Raw genomic sequence first — 23,389 nt, 5'->3', positions numbered from 1 at the left:
AAAACAAAAACACACACAACCCCCAAACAGAAAACCTCCAAAAGGAAAACTGTTCCATTTGTTTACTTCAATTTGAAGTAGATATTAAGGACATGAATGGACCAGTCACGGTTTATTGGAAAATCCCTCAATCCTCTGATGCACTGTCATTCTGTGGTCAATGCCGTTTGTACAAACATACTTCATTCGGAATACTCCAACAGATGGTGAAACTCAAGTGGCCGGGCAGCTACGGCAGGGTTCTTTCGTCTGTAAAAGTTTGCAGCACGTCAAGATGCCATCCAACTTACAGACTAACGCCACATCAATACGTCCTCCTACTAGACACTGTGCATCGAAGACCAGCTGATGAACTATGCACGAGATAGCTTTATAAATTCATGGCTAGCGTGTTTCGACTGTCAAAAACTTCATTACAGTACACTTTACTGTACAAACACGTTAAAGGATGTTTATTAGGAAAGTCTGCAAGTCATAATGGATAGTAGAGTTCTTGTTTATGGTACCTTCTTGGCCTCTAGTAATTCTGTTTGCCTCCAGTATTAAAATCAAACTGCTTCCACGAAGGTGATTACTAAAATGAGCTATGGTATGTTAACCTACAACTCACAAAATGCGACAGTACAGACATTAATTTGTTTTTTTTTTTTAACTGTCTGTTAAGTTGTAATCTAAGTTGTGAACATTTAAATATAATATATATCTCATATGAAAAAGCTAAAGCACAAGTGCTTCTGCACCCCACCCCCCCCCCCCCACCTTGAGCCAAACCCACCCCAGTTCCGGTTTGGGCCCTGACCGATTTGGAATGCTTTCTTAGGCCACCCATTTCCACAAATTTGTATGCACTCAGGAAATATAAAGTCAAAAATATACAAATCTCTTGTTGTTATAAGGTTTTTGTGAGTGAAATTACCCAGGACCATGGACTTGGAAGGAGAAGGGGGGTGTAAGAGAGAGAATTTACAGCAATTCATCTTCAAAGTTCAAAACTGGTCACTTCACAGAAAGACTGCAGGACTGGTGAAATTCTTGCTTCTAAAAAGTGATACTGTAGTGGAGAATTTTCTAGGAAAAATAAAACAGCTTTTAATAACTGGCCCGCTGGTATGAGCTACCGTGGAATAAATTAGCACAAAAATGGAAGTCTTATAACTGTTCACTGTTACAGACGTAATCAACAAGGTCAGTCACTCTCAAAAGTTCATCTTCATCTTCCTCGGGCCCTACTGCTTCCTGCCCGCTCCCCGTCCCGTTGGGCGCCAGGCTGGCGCTGGCTGTGCTGTCCTTGGGGGCCTGGGTCTTCTCGCTTGGCTTGCCAATCAAGTTCTCAATGGTTTTACCTGGGCTCTGTCCGTTGGTGGAAGGCAAGTCCACCAGGCTGTAGTCCAAAGGGCTCTCTACTTTCCCTACGTTATCAAAGTCATCTTCGTCATCGCTTTCTATCCGGTAGCAGTGCTTCTTGGCGTTGTCTTGAGGAGCTTGTGGTGCTGGCAGCTTATTTGCAGGAGCGGGGTTTTCTGCGTCATCATTAGCATTTTCGCAGTTATCTTCGTCGTCTGTTTCGATTCGATTCAGCCGTTTGCGGACAGGCCTCCCTTCGTCTTCCTCATCCTCTCCTTCTTCCTCAGAGTAGTCGTCTGTGCTTCGCCGACGTTTTCGAATCAATCGCTTTGACTCCTTTGTGGATTCCTCATCTTCAGAGTTCTTAGATGTGTAGCTTTCTGGAATAAGCAGCAGACTTAAAGCCATTAGCAAATCTGAGTGCAACCAACACAATTACACTTTTTTATTTTTCATCTTTCACACTGATGAAGCCATCTCTCTCTCTCTCTCTCTCTCGCACACCACACACATTTCTGTCTCCTTCCCCAGGTTCCCCAACCATGTCAAAACACTTGCATTCTTTTTACTTTTTAAAAAAACTGCTCAAGTAGCAAAGATCAACACACACAACTGCACTATACCCCTGCCACCCCCAAATTATACACAACTTCTTCCAAAGCATATGAACACTGCCTCAGTGTCACCTGCAGTTTGGTGCCCTTTAATGGGAGGCCTTTTTTTGGCAAACTGGAATATTGCCTACACACTGACAGCCTTTACACTGACCCTTGATGGCTTTAGGTGAGAAAAGATGGGAGACTGAAAAATCAAATGGCAAACGCCATTTGATGTCTCCTTGTGATTTCCATTAGAAATGCATGTGAATTGTCATTGTAAAGGGTATTACTTAACGTAGGTTCAAGTTGCTAGAGACTCTGTCAGAGTTCCTGTATTTTCAACATAATTACATATCCAGTAATGCTCTTACATATTTTATAACACACTGTGGGAACTCTGGGAGAGTACTGGAATGGTGCTAAATGGTACTGATTTTAATATGCAAAAAGCCAGTACCAAAAATACCTGAAGAAACGGGATTTCATGGAGAAGACACCATCAGTCAGGAACTGTTTAAAGAAAGTCACAAGTGCAGGCAGCAAAATACTCAGCCACCATATAGCAGATTCTTAGCAGAGAGCCTATACATCGTACTTCTGAGAACAGACTGTATGACGTATAAGATCAAGTTTTTGAGATACTATACAGTTGCATTACATACTTGCTTCCCTTCATCTAAGAGGACCCTCTAACATTCTGTAACCTCAGGCCAGCACTTCCAGAACTTACCTACAAATCAGAGGCGCTCGGCCTGTCAAGCACAGCTGATTTTCTGAGGAAGCCCGGCATCCATTGCAACCCGCACTGCTCAGCGTCTCTGAAAGCTGGACCTAAGGTCTCATAAGCTGGGCGCCCAGAATGCAAAGCACCCAAAGTCAGCGGTTGCTTTTGTAAAAGCTAATTTTACATCAAAATGCACACCAGTCATTCATGGTGTGACTAACATTACTGAGAGTAGGCTTCCTCTGCACTTAGAAAAGCTCCTTCAAACAGGAGATTGAATGAGTCTTAACCACCAGCACAAATACAATCAGGGCACCAGAAGTAATATGCTTTCTCTTACAGAAGAGAATCTAATTTAAAGACTCGTAGGACAAAGCTTTGTGACCTCTTAACAGAAAAGTGGTGAAACGGTTACATTAGTACCAGTTTTGGAATCCCAGCACTCCGTGCCAGACGCAGTAAATTTGGACCTGGAAGTCAGGATTAGGGACAATGACAACTTTGAGAAGTGACTGTAACAGTGCGTCATGAAGTACCAGCAGACCATTTCAGAAGGAAACAGTTTCTGAGAAACATCATGGATCTCTAGACTAAAGAAGATTCTCCGAAATCTCTGAATTACACACAGTTTTCTCTTCATGCTAATACTGACATACACGAGCTCCCGCAAACTGTGGACTGTTTATTTTACCTTCACTATCTGAAGTGGAGAGCCTGCGTTTATGAACTCTTCTTAACTCCTTCCCATATCGGACACTTTTCTGTGAGCCATCACTTTCTGAATCTTCCTTATAATTAACTTGTCTCTTCTGATTCCGCCTTGATCTTCTCCTCCTAGTTTCCAGGTAATCGTCATCACTGTAATCTGTGTAATCACCGCTCTCTGTATATAAGAAAACAGTGGCATGCATTATTCCATTAAAGCAAAACTGTGCAATTTAGATAAGCTTTAGACCAGCACCAATAAAATCATGCGCTCTTCCAGCACAGGAGAGTCTCAACCATCATGCCTCGTTACCCTGACCCATTCCAAGCTCATGCATCAGTTCCCCCATTCATCACCAGCGCAGAATTGATTTAAAAATCTTCTCACAAACGTTGTTCCTGTCTCCCTCAAACTCCACCAGAACAGGTTTCCTTCCAGTGTTTTTCTTCCCTCATCTCTACTGGTGCCAAAGGTGCCTCCTCTACAATTCCTGACAGTTGAAACCACCTTACTGAATGAGTTGTTGATGCACATTTACCACTGACACTGGAAAGTCCTTTCTGTTTTTAAAATTTAAATAAACTGTATTCTACTCAAACACTTTTAAGACTAGGTGAATGAAAAACCACTGACAAGATGAAACTCCAGGTAAGATCTGAGTTATAGAATTTAAATTAACAACAAAAATCAGTCTCCCTCGATCGTAAGTTTGCTTAAAACAGAAACTGTATAGAAGAAACTTACCATCATTCACAGTTCTTCCTGCACCGGTCTACAGCAGCTAATGTCTTTAGTTATTAAATTTATTTACATCAGCTGAAAATAGCTTTGAATCAACTTTAGCTGCTTTTTCACTGAGCTGTGCCAGAACAATTATCCCAAGATACATTTCTATACATCACATACTATTCCTAAGTTAGTGATTGACAATGAGTCACAGATCAAAGGAGCATCCTCTTTACTTCCTCAAATATTAGAGAAAGAATCAGAGCAAGTCAACAAGAACATCCACCTTCAGAAAGAAACTCCATCTCTGGAGACTGAAAACAAGGCCACTTGCAGGGTACCTTATGTCCTTAGCTCAAAATAGGGTTAAGGCAGGATCCTGAGGGACAATAATGGGTAAAACAGAGAAACACAGAGTTAGGGCTATACTCTTAAGATACGTAAGGAATGAAACTGGAATCAGCTGATTTTAATCACAGACGTGTGTCTACCAGGAAACAAATAGTTGCTCCGGTGCATTATAGAATAGATGAGCAATCTCGTTAGACTTCTGCCAGTACCTTCACTGACAACAGCTTACGATTGGTGCAGTGATGCATTCAGGACAGGGAGACAGCAACAGTTTTAAGTGCATATAGCTATCTTCATCTGTCTGTGCATGAACCCTCCTTTTGGAAACCAGTACTTCAAAGCTACTTACTCAAACACGTTCATCATCTATATTCTAGAGAGACAGATAAAACACTGGAAAGGCAGCACATACTGCAATAAGTTAATGCTCCGGTGTACTTAGTACCTTAAATTCACAGTAAAAGTAAGTAAAAATAAGTGCTTATGTATCTGACACCTTCTAGGACTGGGTCTCAAATGAAGCAGAAGCAAGGAGGACAGTCTTCAGAGAAAGTTGCTAATCATGAAAAGGTGTGAGCATTGCATAGGGACTATTCTCATGCTTCAAACTGTGCAAACAGAAAACGAACTCGTTGAAGGACAAGTAGAATAAAGTGAATGATTAGGTTCTCCTGTGACGCAAGAGTCTTCAGTTACTAAAGATCAAAAAGGGTAATCGTAGAAGAGACAGATTCAAGGCGTTATTCGCTTTCAAGCCTACCAGAGAACACAGAATGCCATACAACTGAAGGAATTTTCTTCCATACAAAGTGAAGGAAAATGTCTCTTTCAGAAGCTTTTTCAAAGGCATTTGGAGGTCTTCAAGTAGCTATGAAGACATACATTTTTGCCTCCACCCTTTCCCTTCCCTGCAATCACGTTCCAAACAGGAAGATCCAGAATAGCTGAAACTGTCCACCAAGGTGCTCTTTTGAATCGTAACATGAGCATTTGTTTAAATACTTATTTACTTAAAATGCCAAGAACCTAGTACTCAATATTAGTTTCTTGCAGAATATTCAGAGCAGAAGAAGCAGCAAAGTGCTTTACAGACAGGGAGCGAAGATGACACCTGGACTGACCAAAGCAACCAAACAAGTTAGTGTCAGTCGTGACAGGAAACTGAGACTTCCACTCTTCCTCTCTCCTGTACAGACTACTTAGTATATTTAAGACTCTTACACTCACCAGATTCTCTGCTTGAATTGTCTTCAGAATCTTCATCTTCATCATCTTCAGAATATTTTTTCTTGACTGTTTTCCTTCGTAACCGCCTGCTTTGCCTCATGGGCCTGGAGAGGTGTCGCCTGGATATGCGGGCACAGAACTCTGAATCACTGTCTTCGTTTGATGGTGGGTCATCTTCACTTTCATCCAGATTTTCCTCTGATATAACAAACTCGTCCTGAGATCTGTTTAAGGAGAGACCGCAGTTAGGTATCAGAAGCAAAGGATTGAAATAGTACTTCTATTTTACAAGCAAGTGATATATGCAAAATAAGTATTGTCTCACACAAAAAAACGCACAAATTTTACAGTAATACTGCGGAGCAAAGATCCAGAGAGAGCAAACTGCCATCGCTGACATTAGGTTTCAGTTGTATACTTGGGATATAGCTTTACGGTGCATTACACAGCAGGTGAATATAAACACTCTGCTAAACTGAGACTGCAGGTGACATTTACACAGGACAGATTCTAGAGTGTTCATGTAGTACACTGCCATGTGACACCTGCATAGCAGGAACTATGGATGAGCATTACCTGCAGAGGGGACAAAAACCACCCGCCATGGCAGAGGTGACCTCCTCTTCGAGAATCAAGCACTGTCTTACGCAATTTCTGAGAATTAGAATATCGTGTCTTAACACAAAATTGTTGCTCTCATGCAAAACATGCATCTCACAAACTTATAGGCTTGTAACACATCGTTTCAAAAGTGAACAAATGCTTTTTTAAAAGCCGTTGAGCACTGAAAGTGCACAGTCACTGCATTTGGCCGCCAGCCGAACGTAAATTCCCGTATAACATCCAGAAGGCATTCAGCAGAGGATGGAGTTGAAGTGCTCGAGCACACTTTAACAGATCAATGCACTATTAATTCTGTGAGATTTCCACAAGCTACATTCATTGGCTGGAAACTTCCAGCACATTTAGCTCAACTATCTACACTGCCACTGAAATGTCCTCAGCATGGTCACAGATGAAAAACAAAGCTCAAAATTTGCACCTATGTTGTGTGGATTATTCGTACACTTAGTAAATTGGCTCAGTGACTGGTGTAAAGCTTTAAATGTTGATGGTGAGGAGCCTAGACCTCACGCTCCGTTATGTTTCTTCATTGAGGCCTAAAGGACATCTAAAATTATTATTAGATTTTTTAACATTAGGAACTCCCCAGACTGAACCATTAGAAATCCCACAGAAAAAGAGTTTCAGTTAGCCAGAGCAATACTCATTTGGCATTTAAAGCTTCACATGACACGTATTTGTTTTCTACAGTATAAACCACTTCTTTGGCTGTTTTCAAACTCTATCCCCTGGAAAGCAGAAATCAAGAATTGATTTCAGAACCTGCGTATGCTCTAAATGGGGAAATTTTACTCTTCCCATTTCTAAATGACATCAGGCCCAATAAAAATCCCACCAAATAGGATATATTTTCAAAAGAAAACAACCAGCCTCATTTTAGCTACATCTTCGCTAAGGGTTTCTGCTAGGCAGTCACATCAGTCAGAGAACTGAGCCCGTCTAGCTCCTTCACTAACATAACCGTGTACAGAACCCCACAGTGTGGCCTCAAACATACAGGTAACATTTCCAGAACACGTTTTGCTTAAAATACAGGTTGGATGATTTCAGCGCATGGATGTGGAATGCTGTTTTTCCAGTACAACGACGCTCCCGCAGGCCAGGAGGACTTTTGCTGGCACCGTGCAGTGCTGTTCCAGCACTGGGCACGTACTCATAATGATTGTTTCAGGGGCACCGCAGAGTCACAGAAGCCTGTAGCGGTCTGTGACTTGTGGTGGAAGTTAAACTGCAGACCTACCCATCACTGATCTTGAATTCATCCTCACTCTCTTCTTCATCCAGATTACTGTCACTGTCCAAGTCATTTAGTCGCCGTCGTTTCTTGCGTCGTGCTGCAGCAGCCCTTTGTGGTCGTTTGTTTTCCTTCCTTTCTTCTTCTAGGATTGTGGAAATGTCTTTTCCACGGTGACCTGTGATATTAGACATGTCTTTGCCTCTGCCAATGCCTGGATTCAGTGACAGAAAGGGGAAAGAAAAGCAAGTTTATTTTTTGTTTAACTTTATACATCTCTTTTTTCCATGCCTCTAGCTTCAGTTTATTTTCTGTAAAGCAGAATGGTTTTTTGTCATGCAAGACTCTGTCTGGAGTCTCGTTCCTGACACACACAGCCCCAGCGGTGGTCACTTGGAAATACCAAAGTCCATGTGGAAGACAGCAGCTACGTGCCAGCATTCTGACACTCAAGCCCTACCCACACGATTACCAATGCTAGTGCCTTTTGAGTAGGGCAGGTATCAGAAAATACATTTTCTTCATAATGCTGAGTACCCTTCTTGGGAGATGAAATGTTTAAGTTGCTGTTTGGCCAGGAAGTGGGAGTTTCTGAAAAGCTGGTTTTACTGTTGAGACTTCGTTATGTTTATTATATGGGTCTTGTGTTACACACCCACAGACACCCAATTTTCAGGTTGTCTGTACGTCCACCAAGCTCCTGAAAACTGCTGTCTTTATGGAGGTGCCACAAGCCACACTGAGGGATAACATTTCATGGCGGATTTTCTCCAGGCAAGTTAAGGTGATGCAGAAGGACAAATCCATCTACACCTCTCAGATACTGTTGAAGATCTCTCTTTTCGTCCCCTATGTTGCCTTAACAGGCAACAAAGAATGTAACTGCACTTTATTCAAGGACAACTGAGAAGTTCTTATAGATCTGGATGAATCTTTTTAAGAGGAATCTGTACACCCAGCCTTTAGGGGGTCCAACTGCAGACCAATTTATAAGCCCAATTTTTACAGGGGAAAAATGTCAATAGCACTAGCTGCCATTCCAATCTGAAATCCAAAACTTAGCAAATTAATTTTAAGAGTTTTCTTGTCATGCTTATTCATTGCAAACATATATCAAAATATGTACAAGCTGAATTTAACTATCAAAACCAAGTAATTTTTGGCATCTTTTGGCAGCCTGGGATGGCCACTCCCAAGGGAAATTATTCAGTTTGATTCCAAAAACACAGCAGTAAAAACTGTAAACAACAAAGTTTAAGGGGAAGGATTATACTTGTTGCTTCTTATATCAAAATAAATTTGGTCTCAATCTTCTTATCACCATTGCAATGAAAAGTAAGTAACATCAGAAACATACCTCCTCCATCAGCCTCCTTGATATCATCTTCAATTGCCTCATCAATTGCCTCATCAAATTCATCAAACCTAAAAGTAACAGCTTTCATTTACCACTTTGAAGCAAACCCTAATTAAATTATATTATGAAAACATACCTCAGTATCTAAAACTCCTCTAAAAAACCACACTGCACAGACAATGGGCTGGATATGTACTAAAATAACAAAGATAATGGGCCAGACTTATGATAAAATAGCCATTTTTTAGAAGGTGTGTTTCTTATTTCTACTTACGAGCAGATTATTTATCATTGCCTGGTTGTCTTACTGTTGATTTATGTGAACAGAAAACCACTTTCATTTTACATGACATACCACTGAATTTAACAATATATAATTTGAAAGTTCCTTAAGATGGTATCAGTGGCATTTTTCACACAAAGCATTAGTCATTTTTTCCACACCTTTCTATTACATGACATACGCACTACCAATCTGCAAAACAGACTTTCTGAAAAACACCTATTAGAGTCAAAGTAAAATTATTCATCCTGTCTAAATTTTCCTTGAAAACTTCTTTCAGATTGCTTCTTTCTCGTCTTAAAGTGCACGGTAATTATACTTTATGGATCTGCAACATCCTAAGCTGAACAGATAAAACAATCTGTACACAGTTTTTTGTAATTATATACAAATAAGCAATAATGTAATGTTACATAACTAGGACAAACAAGAGCAAAATATTTGAGTACGTTTGTCCTGCAGCAGCTTTTATAAAACTGCATAAAGCTCTGCATGCTGAGTAACTCATTTAAAGGGAATAGCAAGTGGAAGAAAAAGGACCCAGTCCTTTTACACAGGTGACTTCAGTTTGTTTCTTCAGTTATGAATTCAAATCCCGTAAAAAAGGATCGTTACCTGTATCACCAAATAGATGCCTTGAGATATAACACGCAAAAGTACAAAATGTATTAACTATATAGGAAATACATTTTATTTAGATGCAAGCTTTTCTTCTTATTATTTTTAAAAATTAACTTTTGGGGTGGGGTGTTTTTTTTTTTTTTTAGATACAACCAACTAACAATTGGACAATACTTTCACTGAAGATTCAGTTTCTCACTCATGAAACAAAGATTTACAGTTATATTTATCCTGGTCCTCCACAGTAACCTCCAGCAGAACAAGAAAAGAATAGATCTAATATTACTCTGTATTCCAATAGTAAGCATAAAACACTTTCTCCTTTAAAAATAAGGTGATGGATTTCTGGTCTCTTTATATTCCTTAAGAATAACCGCATGTCACGTTCACAGCAAGGAAGTAACTCTGAAATTATTGCATCAATAAGATTAGTTCCACATCACTCAAATAGTATTTTCCCTCCACACTGCTGAAAAAAAAACCCCACCAAACCTCTTTAAAATGTGAGAAATCACTTAACGCTTTCAAATCACTGCTAACAAATAACCTGAGCTCAAACATGAGCTGACAGCTCCTTGTCCATTAGGTGTAATGGAACGTAATTTCTGCTGCTGCTGCTGTATTCATCATGCAGATTTCGGCTAACCCCCTCACAAGAGGACTGAACAGATGACTGGGGTGATACAAAGGGATTGCATGTCTCTAGAGAACCAGAATGCTACACAATACAGATTTGCCTGTAAGTGGAATAAGACGTTTCGCATTTATTTTGCCCCGCTGAAGGAAAGCATACACAATTCTCACTGACACTAGTACGACTTCACCGCAGACATATAAATTTGAAGTGACACACTGACACAGGTAATATTTTCACCAGCACAACACCAGTTGTATGCACGATGCAGTCTGTGAGAAAGGCTGTGTCATTTTGTATCGGAAGACTGATTTTTCCAGAGCAACATTATATGAAACATTCTTTCCAATAAAAATTATTGTCTTTGCACAACATGTGTCCTGCTGAAGTCATGCCAGATAACCTACAGGCAAGGTTTTTTTTTTTTTCTCCTGGTCAGATGCTGCCTGACCTGTCATGAACATAATAGCAAATCTATGTAACCTTGCCTGTGGCATAACGTTCCTTACAGAAATACTTAATTTCCGAAAGCAGCAATGGCATTTTTGTTACTGTGGCTTCTGCTGTTAATTTAAAAAGTTGCCGAAACTCAACAGCTAAGCAAGGTCAGACTGAGTTTCCTGAACAGGCTGGAAAACTCAGTGTATACAAACGCCATGCCTCTCCTCAACAGCAAAACCAGATTGGCTGTGAGTTTAATCATGGTTATTGTTGGAAGGCTTTGAAAGTTGTAATGTTCTAATTTTTGATGATAAAGGTCTACATAAAGCAAGCACAGGAAAGGTAGTTTGTTTTGGTTTTTTTTTTTTAATATTCCTAATAAAGGTGGAACAAAAAACCACAAGCTCTCGGGCAACCACATTCTTTTCTAATCCCAAAAGGCAGCCTATTTGCCTGGTGGACTGAAAAGGATACGGAGCACCTCAAGGTTAGAAAATAGTTTATAAAACACCTTGGTAATATACTGAGAACAAAAGATAATACTAAGATCATGCCAAATTTTGGAAACTTTAGTGACTTGTCCTACTTTCAGAATGCACAGAGTCTAAATATCTTGGAATTCTAATTTAACTCCGTTTTTATCACAATTTCTCTGAAGAGTTACAGACCATTTTTAGACGTACTGTCTCATACTTGCATTTTAAGTTTCATGCTGCTTTCAGGTAAAGAAGCCGTAAAGGGTGGGGGGGAAAGAGAAACAGGAATTTGAAGCCTTTAGACACAAGCTTAAGTCTCCCTTTCAACAGAAAGGAGAGGTATGATTACCTGCTTTAACTTACTCCAGAAACTGCAGTAACACCAAAACCACCTCCAGCATTCCTGAACGAAGTGCCATACACATTTTATTTTTTTTATGCATCATCCCTTCACTATACCACCTCATATGCTTTTACAACTATCAAGCATAACCAGTGTTCAGAGGAGAGAACAAAGACACTTTAGCTGGGCCTCTCTTTTAAAAGTAAAAGCGTGCATGAGAAGTGGTGGGTTGCTTGAGAAAGAAAACGACAGTACGGCTTTTCTTTGTTTTACAAGCTATTTAAACAAGCTGCTGACCTGTAGCTTATGCACTTTCGGGTTCTGGTAGACCTCCTTTCAAGCAGCTTTGATTTTGGCTTTTTGGAATCTTTCTTCTTTTCTTCCTGACCTTCAGGTATTTCTGGCTCCTGTTCACATAAGACAGAAGTGTCAAAAAGCTTTATCTCCCCCCTCCCTCCGCACATTATGACTGAACTCATAGGATACAGATATTCATACCATCTAGAAAGCCCAACACAACACGTTTTGGCTTCTAATATAGTGACTTGTCACAGCAGAGTTCAGGTGAACACTCACGCATATTGCCCTTACTGGCTACATAGTTTCACAAATACAGAGTTTAAGGGTTCAGGCTATCGCATCACGGTGTTTACGCTGCACCACTGAGATCACACCTCAGGACTAGTAAATGCAGCAGCTGAACAGACTGTTGCTAGCATCTCTACATACTGAGCCCAGGGACACCTTTAGATGGTGCAGTTTCAATGAAGTTCCACGCAGGTTAATTTTATGACATTGTTACCAAGTTATTAATTTTAAAAAGGAAAAAAAAAAAAATCTGCCCTCAGGCTGAATTTTTCAAATATTTGCTCCCAGCCATGACTCTTTTGCAAGTTTGTAAAATCTGTTATCATTTTTCTGTTATCCAGAGACAAGGGGAGAAAGTTGGCTTTATTACAGTCAGAATGGAAAGTCTATGTTTAAAACAAACAAAAGTTTCATTTTACACTCTCAAGCAAGGAACAGATTATATAATTTTGGACAAAAGCATTTGGCTGAGACTTCAAGAGAATCACTTTAAAATTATTTAAGAAGTGAGAAGAGGCTGTTCTCCACATGAATAAAAACATTGTTCTTCTTCTGTAAAGGGAAACCATATAAAAGCATCTATTAGTAAAACACTAAATGTTTGCAGTTTTTAACCACATGTGACTTCAATATACATTTGTCAGAGGCAAATGTCATGCTTCTAATAGATCCTACATATTCCCTCTGAATCCTAAGCCAGAAACATTTGTTTCCATCAGTTCCAAAGGAAAGCTATGACAATTAGCTCAGACCTAGATAACTACACAGCAGACACCAGAGTTAAACAAACTGAATCTCACCTTTATAAACTACAGAACGGTGGAGCACTCTAGTCAAAACGCAACTGCAATGGTTAGTTGGCTCTAATAAACATGATAAAGCTCCCTTGCTTTCTCTGCTAAAATTCAATCTCAGTCTAAAATGAAGGGTCTAGAATTATTTCTGAGCTGCACATAGACTGATTTTTCTATCCAAGATGCTACTAGCACTTCTAACACACCACTGAGAAACTTCTTCCCTGAGAAGTTTGGAAAATAAAACAGTAATACAGCACAGACACAGTATCTTACCTGAGGTGGAATGATGTTCTCAATACTGATACCGACATACACCAATCGCTCTTTTCTTTAGGAGAGAAAAAATGAAAATAAGCTTACAGAAAGACTGCAGATATCTAAAATAACGCTGTAATTATCACCGTTTTAAGCTTTTACTATCGCTAGGCAGAAGCATCCCAAGAGGATGTTCCAACTGAAAACAGTTATTTTATTTGGAATTATGTGCTAAATCTCATATGATTATATTTTCCTGCATGCATAATGTAAGAGATTTCCAAAGATTTCTGGCAAACAACCGTACTTGAAGATTGCGGGTGCCACAGGAATGATTGAATTGGGGTGTAAAAAGCAATTAAAAAACAACTGAAAAATAATAATGTTGTGATCAAGATTATGCTGTCAGATCCATAACTACCACTAACCTTGGAGGTGCTGAAAGATAAAATGGGAATTCAAAATCACACTGAACTGGAAAAATTACGTAAAGACGGGATGCAATCCAAAATGAACAAGTGCCAGATTTTAGACCCGGGCAGGAAAAATCAACTCTAGAAACACCAGGGAACAAATAACTGCCTACGTAGCAATTCTTTGCCAGAGGAGAACAGCCTGAACGAAGATCAGCAGAGTCAAGCTGCTGCGGAAACGGCTGTGATGACAGATGGACGCGTGAACAGGAGAACAGCCTACAGGACAACCGAGGGAAGCCTGCCACCGGCGTCAGCCCTGTTCACATCCAGCTGGAGTGCTTGGTGCCATCTGGGCACCACACATACTTCGAGAAAGATGTGATCCAGCTGAAGAGTTCAGAGCTAGCCAGCAGGAGTTATTGGAGGGCAGCAGACATGCCATGTTGAGAAAGGCTGAAAAAAATAGGATAGATTGGTCCAGAGGACACTAGACTGAAGACAGGAGAGAGAATAGTACTCAAATACAGGAAAGACTCTTGTAAGGAGAAGTAGGCTGTCCTCCTTGTCCACAGTACGTTACAGGATTAAATCAAAGGAAATAAAATTCAGTTTCGACTTAGCTTGCCTCAACACTAGCATCCTGTATCATCTGAATTGCCCTGGACACAACTCTGGCTCTGGCCTCTACTTGCAGCTCCTGAGGGACACAGGTCTCCCATAGGTCTTGTCGTATCTGTCAGTCCCAACTAGAGATGTCTTGGATATCCAAGCACCTTGCAAACAGCACTGGGTGCTGATCTTCGGGGTACTGAATTGAGCTTTGAAAAAAGCCGCCTGTCTACAAGAATAGCCAGGTACTGCCACAGAGCGAGGTGGGTAACCAAACTGCCATCGCCATAGGATCCCTACTAGCCTTTTTCTAGGAAAACAAGGGATAATTTAAACAAATGAAGATATCAAAGAAAGCTGGTGGCATTTATTGGGCTCTGCAATGACTCTAAAAGCAAGCCACATCTCTACAGATTTTAAAATTATTTTGAACAATAGTATTTTAGACCATACAAGCCAAAGAACAATCCTGCATGGGGACAAGGTACAAACTAGACATTTGCCAGCAGACCTCCAACTTTCATGATCTAGTGAAGCATCGCTAGAGTTGAAATGAAATCATGTAATAACCAATGCTAACCTCTTCTGGGTTTCTGAGCTAAGGAGTCTCAATCAACCAGAACCAGACTTCTGCAGTTACACTGAGCACACATCACGTTACACTTGAGTCGCAACAGGATGCATCATGTACACAAGTCACATACGCAAGTGAAGTCACCTGTACACAAACGCCTGAGATGCATATTAATTTTAAATACACTTCATACGTGCATTATTTTTTGCAAATAGAGGCACCTACGTGTAGAAATTTGATTTGCAATACTTTCATTAGCTTATAAAGAATCTAAGTAAATTTTAAAAGTCTTCTGACTAGCCTTCTGCACTATACATTTTAATCCAAACAGCCCCCTGGAGAACTCTTCACTGAAAGAATCTAGCACAGCATTTTTTCTTAAATAATATGAATAAGCGCGGTTCCCTAAAGTAATACTGACAAAGAGTAAGAATGGATTTTAGGTTGTTTTACAGCCAAAAAGACCATGAACTTTGATAACTCTGTATCATTATATCTAAATTGAAATTTCTGGCTGCGTATAAAAGTAATTAGTTTTGTCTCCTAATGTCAGTTCTCTAAACTGGTAGATCAAAAGAAATCTTTGTCCATCTGAGCACCACGAGATTGGTCGGATGAGGAAAAATTTTGTCATACACCATGCAAAATCACCATGCTCTTGAAAATTATTTAAAATAGCATCTTAAGGCAAGGAATACAACTTCTCAAATGAGAAAGGATATTTTAGTATTCAGCAAGTGTCTTCGATAGTTTCCTCCACTTCTCATTTCTTGTGATGCAAAACGTCAAGAGACAGGAGAGATGAGAAAATTCAGGTGTTTTTAAACATCACCAGTGAGGCTGTCGACCTGCTTTTCTTCTGCCTGGCTGAATGAGTACACACTGCTTAAGAAATGAGCAAATGAAACAAGCCAATCCTGCTGAGGTAAAGGTCTTAAAAAGAAATGCAAAATGAAGTATCTAATGCATTCCTTATTAGTGTGTAGTACACAGAAGCTCAACACTTTAACCAATAGATATTTGAACCAACAGATCTCCAAGGGTAGGCGCAGATAAGTACTGTCTAGTTATAAACTCTTCCTAGATGAATCCAGAAAACATCTTCTCTCATAAGCAGCTGCAAAAGTTGCTACAGGGAGTCATGAAAGTGTGCGTCAAAGGAAGTACTCCACCTGATTTGGCCTGGGAGAAGTAGAGAAGTAGTCCCCTGAGCGATTTGCTATCAAGGATGTCTGAGAGTCTCTAACGTGAACGAAAAGGGGCATCCATAAAAGCTTTAATGTCCACTCCCTCTAGCTGGTGGTAGGACATGATTACAGAAGTTAGCGTGTACATGAGAAACCTGAAATTCAGCCAGGTTGCTGCAGTAGCATCTTCAATTCGTGAACAGAAAAAAAAAAAGGTATGACTTTGATCTATGTATTTGTAAGTCAATGTGAAACCTAAAATTTTCATTAAAAGAAATCTGTGATGTAACACTTTGGGGATGCCTAACAATATAGCTGAGCACCTGAATCAATTTCAGTCAGAATCCTGAAAGCTAGAATAGTTGAAAGAGCACGACGGTATCGCTAGTTCGAAAAAGCACAGTAATTACACTGGTTCAAAGAATCTATTAAGTGTATGTGCCCATGATGAGAGAGCTGGTTTTCTTCTCCTTGCCAAAAAGACAGACATCACGTACTGCGATTTTACAGAAACATTACATTAAAGTATTTCTGTGCCCCAAACAACCAACCTGCTTTAACTTTTACACCGAGCTGTAATAAGGACTGTAATTTCTTCTAGCACGATAATTCTTCAGCCTTTTTACCTTACAATTTGCTAAAATATACCACCATTAAGTTGAAAGACTTCAATATTCAACTATTGCATCATGAAATCTTTTATAACCCAAGCTCATTTCTCTTTTAAGAGACTTTAAATTAAAAAAAAAATCAGTCTTACAATATACAATAGAAAACATTAGGTTCATTTGGTATAAGGATCATATTGCAAAATGGTTGTTAAACATCTGTTTCAGACACTGGAAAATGCTATAATATCAACTGTATGCTCTCCTGTCACCGTTAAAAGATCGTATTTTTATGCAACACCAGTGGTTTCAAGAAAGCAAGACAGACTGGAAAAAGCTTGCGTTCCACATAACGTTTGCCAGCAGAATATTTACCAAAGTAGGTCCAAAAATATTGTTCACTAGTAATGAGTCTTCCCACCATAAAGCAGAGCAGCAGACACAGTTCCTTTGTGTCCCATACTCCTGCACAGATGGAGGCTGCGTGTAAGCTGAGCTCACTCATAAAAACAGCTAATAGTTTCCTTCCAAAAGCTACAAATTCACTAGAATTGGCAAGCCGTGGATAATTTTACCACAGTGTGATCTAGATCTGCTCTGAGCAGAAGCAGCGATGTTAGGAACAGTTCGTACCTGATCTGTCACTATCATTGCCGCTGCTGCAACAGCAATAACGAACAGGAGATTTGAAGGAAGCTGGAAACATGGCTTAAGCTCCGCTCTTCCCAGCACTGAATCACTACATCCCATGTGATATCACAATACCTGCTACAACTATAAGCCTGCTCAATTACTTTCTTTAAAAGGATCTCACCTTCTGGTGAAATTTGCCTTTTAAGATACAATTAATGCAAAGTTTTGTTTAATAATGCATACAGATGTTATTAAATTTTGCAAAGTACTCAATTTATGTCCTAAAAGGTATAAATTATGCAGACTGTGTTTCATGTCCCTCATTTTCAGGTCTGAAAACTGCAGACAGGATGTTCCAAATATTAAGGATGTTGTTCATAAATGCAGTAGACCAGTCTGCATTTAGCCTTCGGTAGTGGCAGGGGTGGACACAAAATGTCATTCAAAGCTGTAATTCAGCTGACCCACTGCACTACAGCAATTGCATAATCTTGTAAATTTGGCAAAGTTTAACAGAATCTAAAGCAACAAGACTGAAAAACCACATTACTCTGGACGACCTTTGTAACAAAGTCAGGACTTTCTACACACGGCTGGCAGTATTACTAACACACGCAGCTGAACCAGTGCTGAAAACCATTTAACTACTGGTATAGGAAAGCCAAATTTGTGTTGAGGCACCTTGACCAAAGTTTAATACACGTGTATTTACTTATCTTTTCCAATTATTTTTTTTTCCCCCTTTTTGCAAGCTCTCCCAGCACTGCGCCACCAATAGTCAGCGGGAAGTCAAAACTGGTCTTACCAATTCCCAGTCTCATTGCTACTTTCCTCCCCAGTCCCCAGTTACTTTAATGCTTGCTCACTTATTACTACCCCTCTGCATAGCAGCTTGCTGTGAACGCAACCAAACAATAGTACCTGCGTTCTGCACGCTCCTTCTTTTTTAAGACAACATCCAGATCTTGTAATTGTTCTTCTAATTTCTCACAGAGTAATTTCTAAAGGAATGAAACACAGTATTAGTTTCTTTCATAACCAACTATTTTCATGTTGAGCTAACGTTCAGACACTTCATTCGCTGTTTCTGTCTTTGTCTGGAAGAAGGGCGAGTGCCTTGCTACACTGGAGACTCCTCTTTGATGAGCAAGGCTTTACAACAAAGACTGTCTTCCTAAAACGCGCGCTTCACCATGAACTGCTATGGATGTACAGCCTCCCAGGAACTGGCATTTACCGTAGGAAGCAATGTGCCTAAAGCAAATATTAAAGATGTTTACAATAAACGTACTTCTAAATTAGTACCCCATTTTTGTTGGTATTTACAACTTCGCCTCAGAGAAACCTGAGGATTTCATAGACATAAATACTATACGTACAGAAAGCTGAGTGCGTGATACCTGTTGTCCCTTATCTTAATCTTTGGAGAACACGTGAGTCTGTGGACACCACAGTAAAAAGTAGAGATACACTTCAGGATCATTTTCTTACCAGATGTTCCACCTCTTAGAACACCACTTAATACTCAAGGAGCCGTATGTAAAAATTGACTTTTTATGAACAAATTGTGTCTTACTCCATGTTAATGCCCTCATCGTACTATTTCCAAGGATGATCTTCACGCTTTCACATTTTTCATATTAAAAATTTCTAAACAGCAACAGAGCAAGGAGATGCTCTAACTGCAAGCTGCAATCCCAAATTGTGTACAGAAAGCATTCTTACATATTCAAGATCATCACTACTTAAAAATACTCCTCAGAAGACAAGTAAAAACCAGTGCTCAATACAGCCATATCACGTCATGTCCAGTGTGGCTAGCTTTTTGTGGGGCAACAGCCCTTTTGGCAAAGAATTTTTCTAAAAGCAAGGAAGGGGTTTGGGATCAGGCAGATTATTCTGAAAATGTGCATAAATGGTTCCCCATTAATTTAACAAGAAAGCACTACACAGTCTCTGGCTAATCCGCCCAAGCACCATCCCCGCAAATCTTACTATTTTAGATGTAAATTAAATGAAACCAGACACATGCGCTATGGCTTTGGGTTTTTTTTTTTTTCTGGCAGAAGCAGCTTCTAACCTTCAAAAAAGTGTTCATACTTGTCTATTACTTGACAAAGACAGCGCTGGCTTTCCCAGCAGAGGCAAACTATGCCATGAGACTCATTAGAAACAGCAGCTTTCTCTAACCCACTTCTGAGCAAATGTCTCTGAAGAAGGAACAGCACTTCAGAAACAGCTGCTTGCTTTGGCCACTGATCCATCCCTTGCTGCCTGCTGCTTCCCCCTCCAGGACGATAATGTGATGTTTCTTTTGGGAAAAATTAAGACGACATATTTTCAATACTATGTCAGTCTGGAGGTAATGTAACCAAAGATGGAGAAGACCAGTGCGGTTGGAGATCCCCATATACATGTCAGTCTTTCATCACTAGCAGAAAAAAGAAAGTGAAAAGAAACCACCTCACAAAACTCAGTTTTACTAACAGGCAAGAGGGAAGATCAGCATCCCTACAATCCATCACAGTCTATTTTTTAAGAGAAAAACCATAAAAGAACTTGTTAAAGTCTCAACAAATCTCCACAGCTGCAAGCCAAGCTGAAAAGGAGACCAGTGAAGTCAAAGAGGAACCATACATGCTGGCAAGGTGGGCAGAACCACTCCCCGTCTGGGATGATCATCAAAGGAGGGCGAAGGCAGGCTGTGTGGTATCCGCTGTCACAAGAGTCACACAACAAAATCTGTGGAAACAAAACAAATCATGAGTATTTTTTTGGCATTCACAACATGTAACAAGCTCCAGAATTATTTCACCAGCCAACACAGAAGCGCTTTATAAATACTTTGGATTGTGCCAAAACAAAAAAAAAAATCCAGTATCACTTGTCACTAGATGTTTCCAGGGCCAGGAGTGGTGTTTATGGGGAAGCTTATGTATCACTGTTTTCTATTTTAACACCAAATTTCCTATGTGTTCTCAGGCACTTAGTACTACTGGACTACGTAGATCGTGTGCCCACAGCGTGGAATCTGGTAATGCTTTCCAGATCCCGGCTTAAGTGGAAAACTGCATCTGGACAAGATGTGGTGTGAACTCTTTTCCCTGTACACTCACATCCACATGAAGGAAACCTGGCCATTTCCTCAATCAGGATGATTTTATGTCCAGGACAGTAGAGACAAAGCCTTGCACACTCTTAGAGGTGTACAGAACTAGGCAACTGTTAGAGTTCATACTTAGCTGGGTAAAGCTCGATATCCCCTTCCATTAAAACTGAGGAAAAAAGCTGGCATAAGCTGTGTGAGTATCTATTGGAATATTTATCTCCAATATCCTTAATTTTGAACTTTGTCTCAACTACGCTAGGTATCTGTCACACATGTGAAGTACACTTATTCTGTGGATTCATAGCAGGACTGCACGTTATGATTTCCCAGATAAACACAAGAATTCATGATGATATCTACTGCTGATGAACCAGAACCATAAACATTTGAAATAGTGAAAGCTCGCTGTGCTCTTCCTGTACAGGATTTTGCTACATCCAGTCCTCAGGGTGATGCACAGCTATATCCAACAGGGATGACTACATAGCTGTTACCGTGTCACAAGACACCGGAGTGCACACATTGTGCTGCTCCATTTTTTTCTCTAATGTTGCGTCCTCTGTATTCATTGATATTGCAGGCACAAGGTCAAAGCCTCACCCAAATTCTCAATGGGCTAAATTGTGTTATATGACACAACAGGACAAGAGGAAATGGCCTCAAGTTGCATCACGGCAGGCTTAGATTGGATATTAGGAAAAATTTCTTCACGGAAAGGGTAGTCAAGCATTGGAACAGGCTGCCCAGAGAGGTGGTGGAGTCACCATCCCTGGAAGTGTTCAAAGAACGGGTAGACGTGGTACTTGGGGCATGGTTTAGTAGGCATGGTGGTGTTGGGTTGATGGTTGGACTGATGATCTTAGAGATCCCTTCCAACCTTAATGATTCCTAGTTTTTACTTTCATTAAAAAATAATCCAGCCATCAAGGCAGCAAACATGAAATTATGACCTTAACTGGTTTAGTGGTGGACTTGGTAGTGTTAGGTTGGTTGGACTGGATGATCTTAAAGGTCTTTTCCAACCTAAATGATTCTATGATTCTATACCTCATAAAAGAAGACATTTCAGAGGTGGTAAACAGAAGTCGTAACTTCCTTCCCTCCTTATTAAAGGTAAACTACTCTTACACACAGCCAACTCAAAGGATGATGTGCCTTCAGATACCACCAAAGCCAGTCCACCAAACCTGACACAAAGCCAACGGAAGCTTTCCCCAACAGCCTACCAGCTCAGGGTGATTGGGAAGGCCACACTTCTTGCACGGCTCATCGTCATCAGCAGGTGCAGCTTCTTCTTCCTCCTCTTCTTCCTCTTCCTCCTCCTCATCAGAGTTTTTTTCACTCTCCGAGTCCTCACTTTCTTCATTACTTGAGTATTTCCACCTGCCACGTGTTCGCGTACCCGTCCACCGAACTTTGCTTCTCTATGTGACATACCATTTCAAAGAGAGAACACAAAGGAAGCTTACAGAGTTTCTTCCCAGATCTTAAAAAATACTTGTCTCTACAGTGAAGTGATTAATTTCAATCGGAACAGTTGCAGTACATTTACCACAGAGCATTTCAATGAATAGATTGTCTTTCAAAGAGCTTTAAAATGCAACAGGATAATAAAGGGAGAAAAATTCATATCTACCTGCAGAAAGAAATTTTCAAATAAGATTTAAAAGTAGGAAGACAAATTTGTCACTCACCCCCTTTTTCTATTTTGACAAGGTCAACTTGCTTGTCAACATGGTAAATTCCACATTTAAACTTTCTGACTTTTTGATGATAGCTTTCCTCAATCCAAATAGAATCTTTTCTTCCCCCTGCCCCCCCCCCATGTACAGTTTGTGTCTTTTATTTCACTTTAGGAAACATGTTTGCACTCTAACAAGTGTATTAACTGAAGTGTTTCTGGTGTTTTCCTCTAAGATGGGCATATATTTCTGAAATAAAATCACTGCACCTTTTACATACCATAACTTATATCAAGGTCTTTCACATTTACACTTTTCCATTATTTTTTGTAACTGAAAACTGGTTCAGTTCATGCTTCTTTTTTGCTAATCAAAGGGGCATCTACCCCTTTCTACCATATCTACCTTAGTAAAGCAACCACACGTCTTGCCATGCATTTACTTGGACGTCCCACCTTTTTATTTTAAACAGTGGAAAATGACATATCTTATTCTCTAGATGTGTTAAGCTTTGCTACTAGTTATTTGTTTAAAACATATTTTGGATGAAAACCAGAATTCAATTAAAATTCCCAGTATCATTTTGTATTAGTTAAAACTACTTTCTGCAACTCAGATATTTTATATTGAAAGCAACATACCAAACAGAAAAAAACTTTTCTTTCCGTTAAATGACTAGTTTCTCATAGACGTCATTCTCTCACAACTGTTTCCCCCCACCAGACATTGAAAAAAGAAAGTAACTTTTCTGCCTTTTCCAACTCAAAACATTTTTCAGTTTTGGCTAAACTACTCATTGACCTGAATGAGCTGAATAAATTAAAATGTACAAAATATTCTATTCCTCCTGCAGGACAGACTTGTACCAAAGCAGTATTTGTCATATTAGTAAAATTTTGTTTCAGGTTCTTAACATTAATTTCCAGCTCTCTACTGATTTTACTGTTCACTAAACTTCAGTAGCAAATGTACCTTAAATCCATGATAGTATTAGCTTAAGTTTAGGCTCCATCATATGTCATCACCATTTCAAGCCTATTTTTTAAAGACCCTTCTTTAAAACAAATATAAAATATCCTGTTAATGATTTGGGTATTTTTCATCTTCATAAAATGACAGAAGCTTACTAGTTTCAAACTTCTTCGTCTACCATATTTACTTTAAAATCCCTCTAGAAAAGTATTTTTAGATCTATCTTTCAAAAAAGGAGATCAAGTTAAAACTCCTATAGCAACAGTACT

General features: G+C 39.7%; 1 protein-coding gene across 3 annotated transcripts in view; it reads right to left on the bottom strand.

Annotated features, from left to right (window-relative positions):
* Positions 1 to 782: 782 nt before the first annotated feature.
* The window catches only part of RSF1 (remodeling and spacing factor 1), a 43,810-nt gene continuing 21,203 nt past the window's right edge, over positions 783 to 23,389 (bottom strand). For all 3 annotated transcript variants that reach the window (XM_009479761.2, XM_075727871.1, XM_075727870.1), the window contains 10 exons: positions 21,693 to 21,890; positions 19,995 to 20,099; positions 18,279 to 18,358; positions 13,349 to 13,403; positions 11,988 to 12,097; positions 8,893 to 8,960; positions 7,542 to 7,749; positions 5,678 to 5,901; positions 3,359 to 3,550; positions 783 to 1,724 (listed from right to left, as the gene is read on the bottom strand). In XM_009479761.2, the coding sequence (XP_009478036.2) occupies positions 1,150 to 1,724; positions 3,359 to 3,550; positions 5,678 to 5,901; positions 7,542 to 7,749; positions 8,893 to 8,960; positions 11,988 to 12,097; positions 13,349 to 13,403; positions 18,279 to 18,358; positions 19,995 to 20,099; positions 21,693 to 21,890 (1,815 nt within the window). In that variant the 3' untranslated portion in view covers positions 783 to 1,149. The remainder of the gene's footprint in view (positions 1,725 to 3,358; positions 3,551 to 5,677; positions 5,902 to 7,541; positions 7,750 to 8,892; positions 8,961 to 11,987; positions 12,098 to 13,348; positions 13,404 to 18,278; positions 18,359 to 19,994; positions 20,100 to 21,692; positions 21,891 to 23,389) is intronic.

The sequence above is a fragment of the Pelecanus crispus genome, chromosome 1, assembly GCF_030463565.1.
Source record: "Pelecanus crispus isolate bPelCri1 chromosome 1, bPelCri1.pri, whole genome shotgun sequence".
NCBI lineage: Eukaryota > Metazoa > Chordata > Aves > Pelecaniformes > Pelecanidae > Pelecanus > Pelecanus crispus.
Note: the sequence above shows the minus strand (reverse complement) of the source record. Positions and strands in the feature narration are given on the sequence as shown.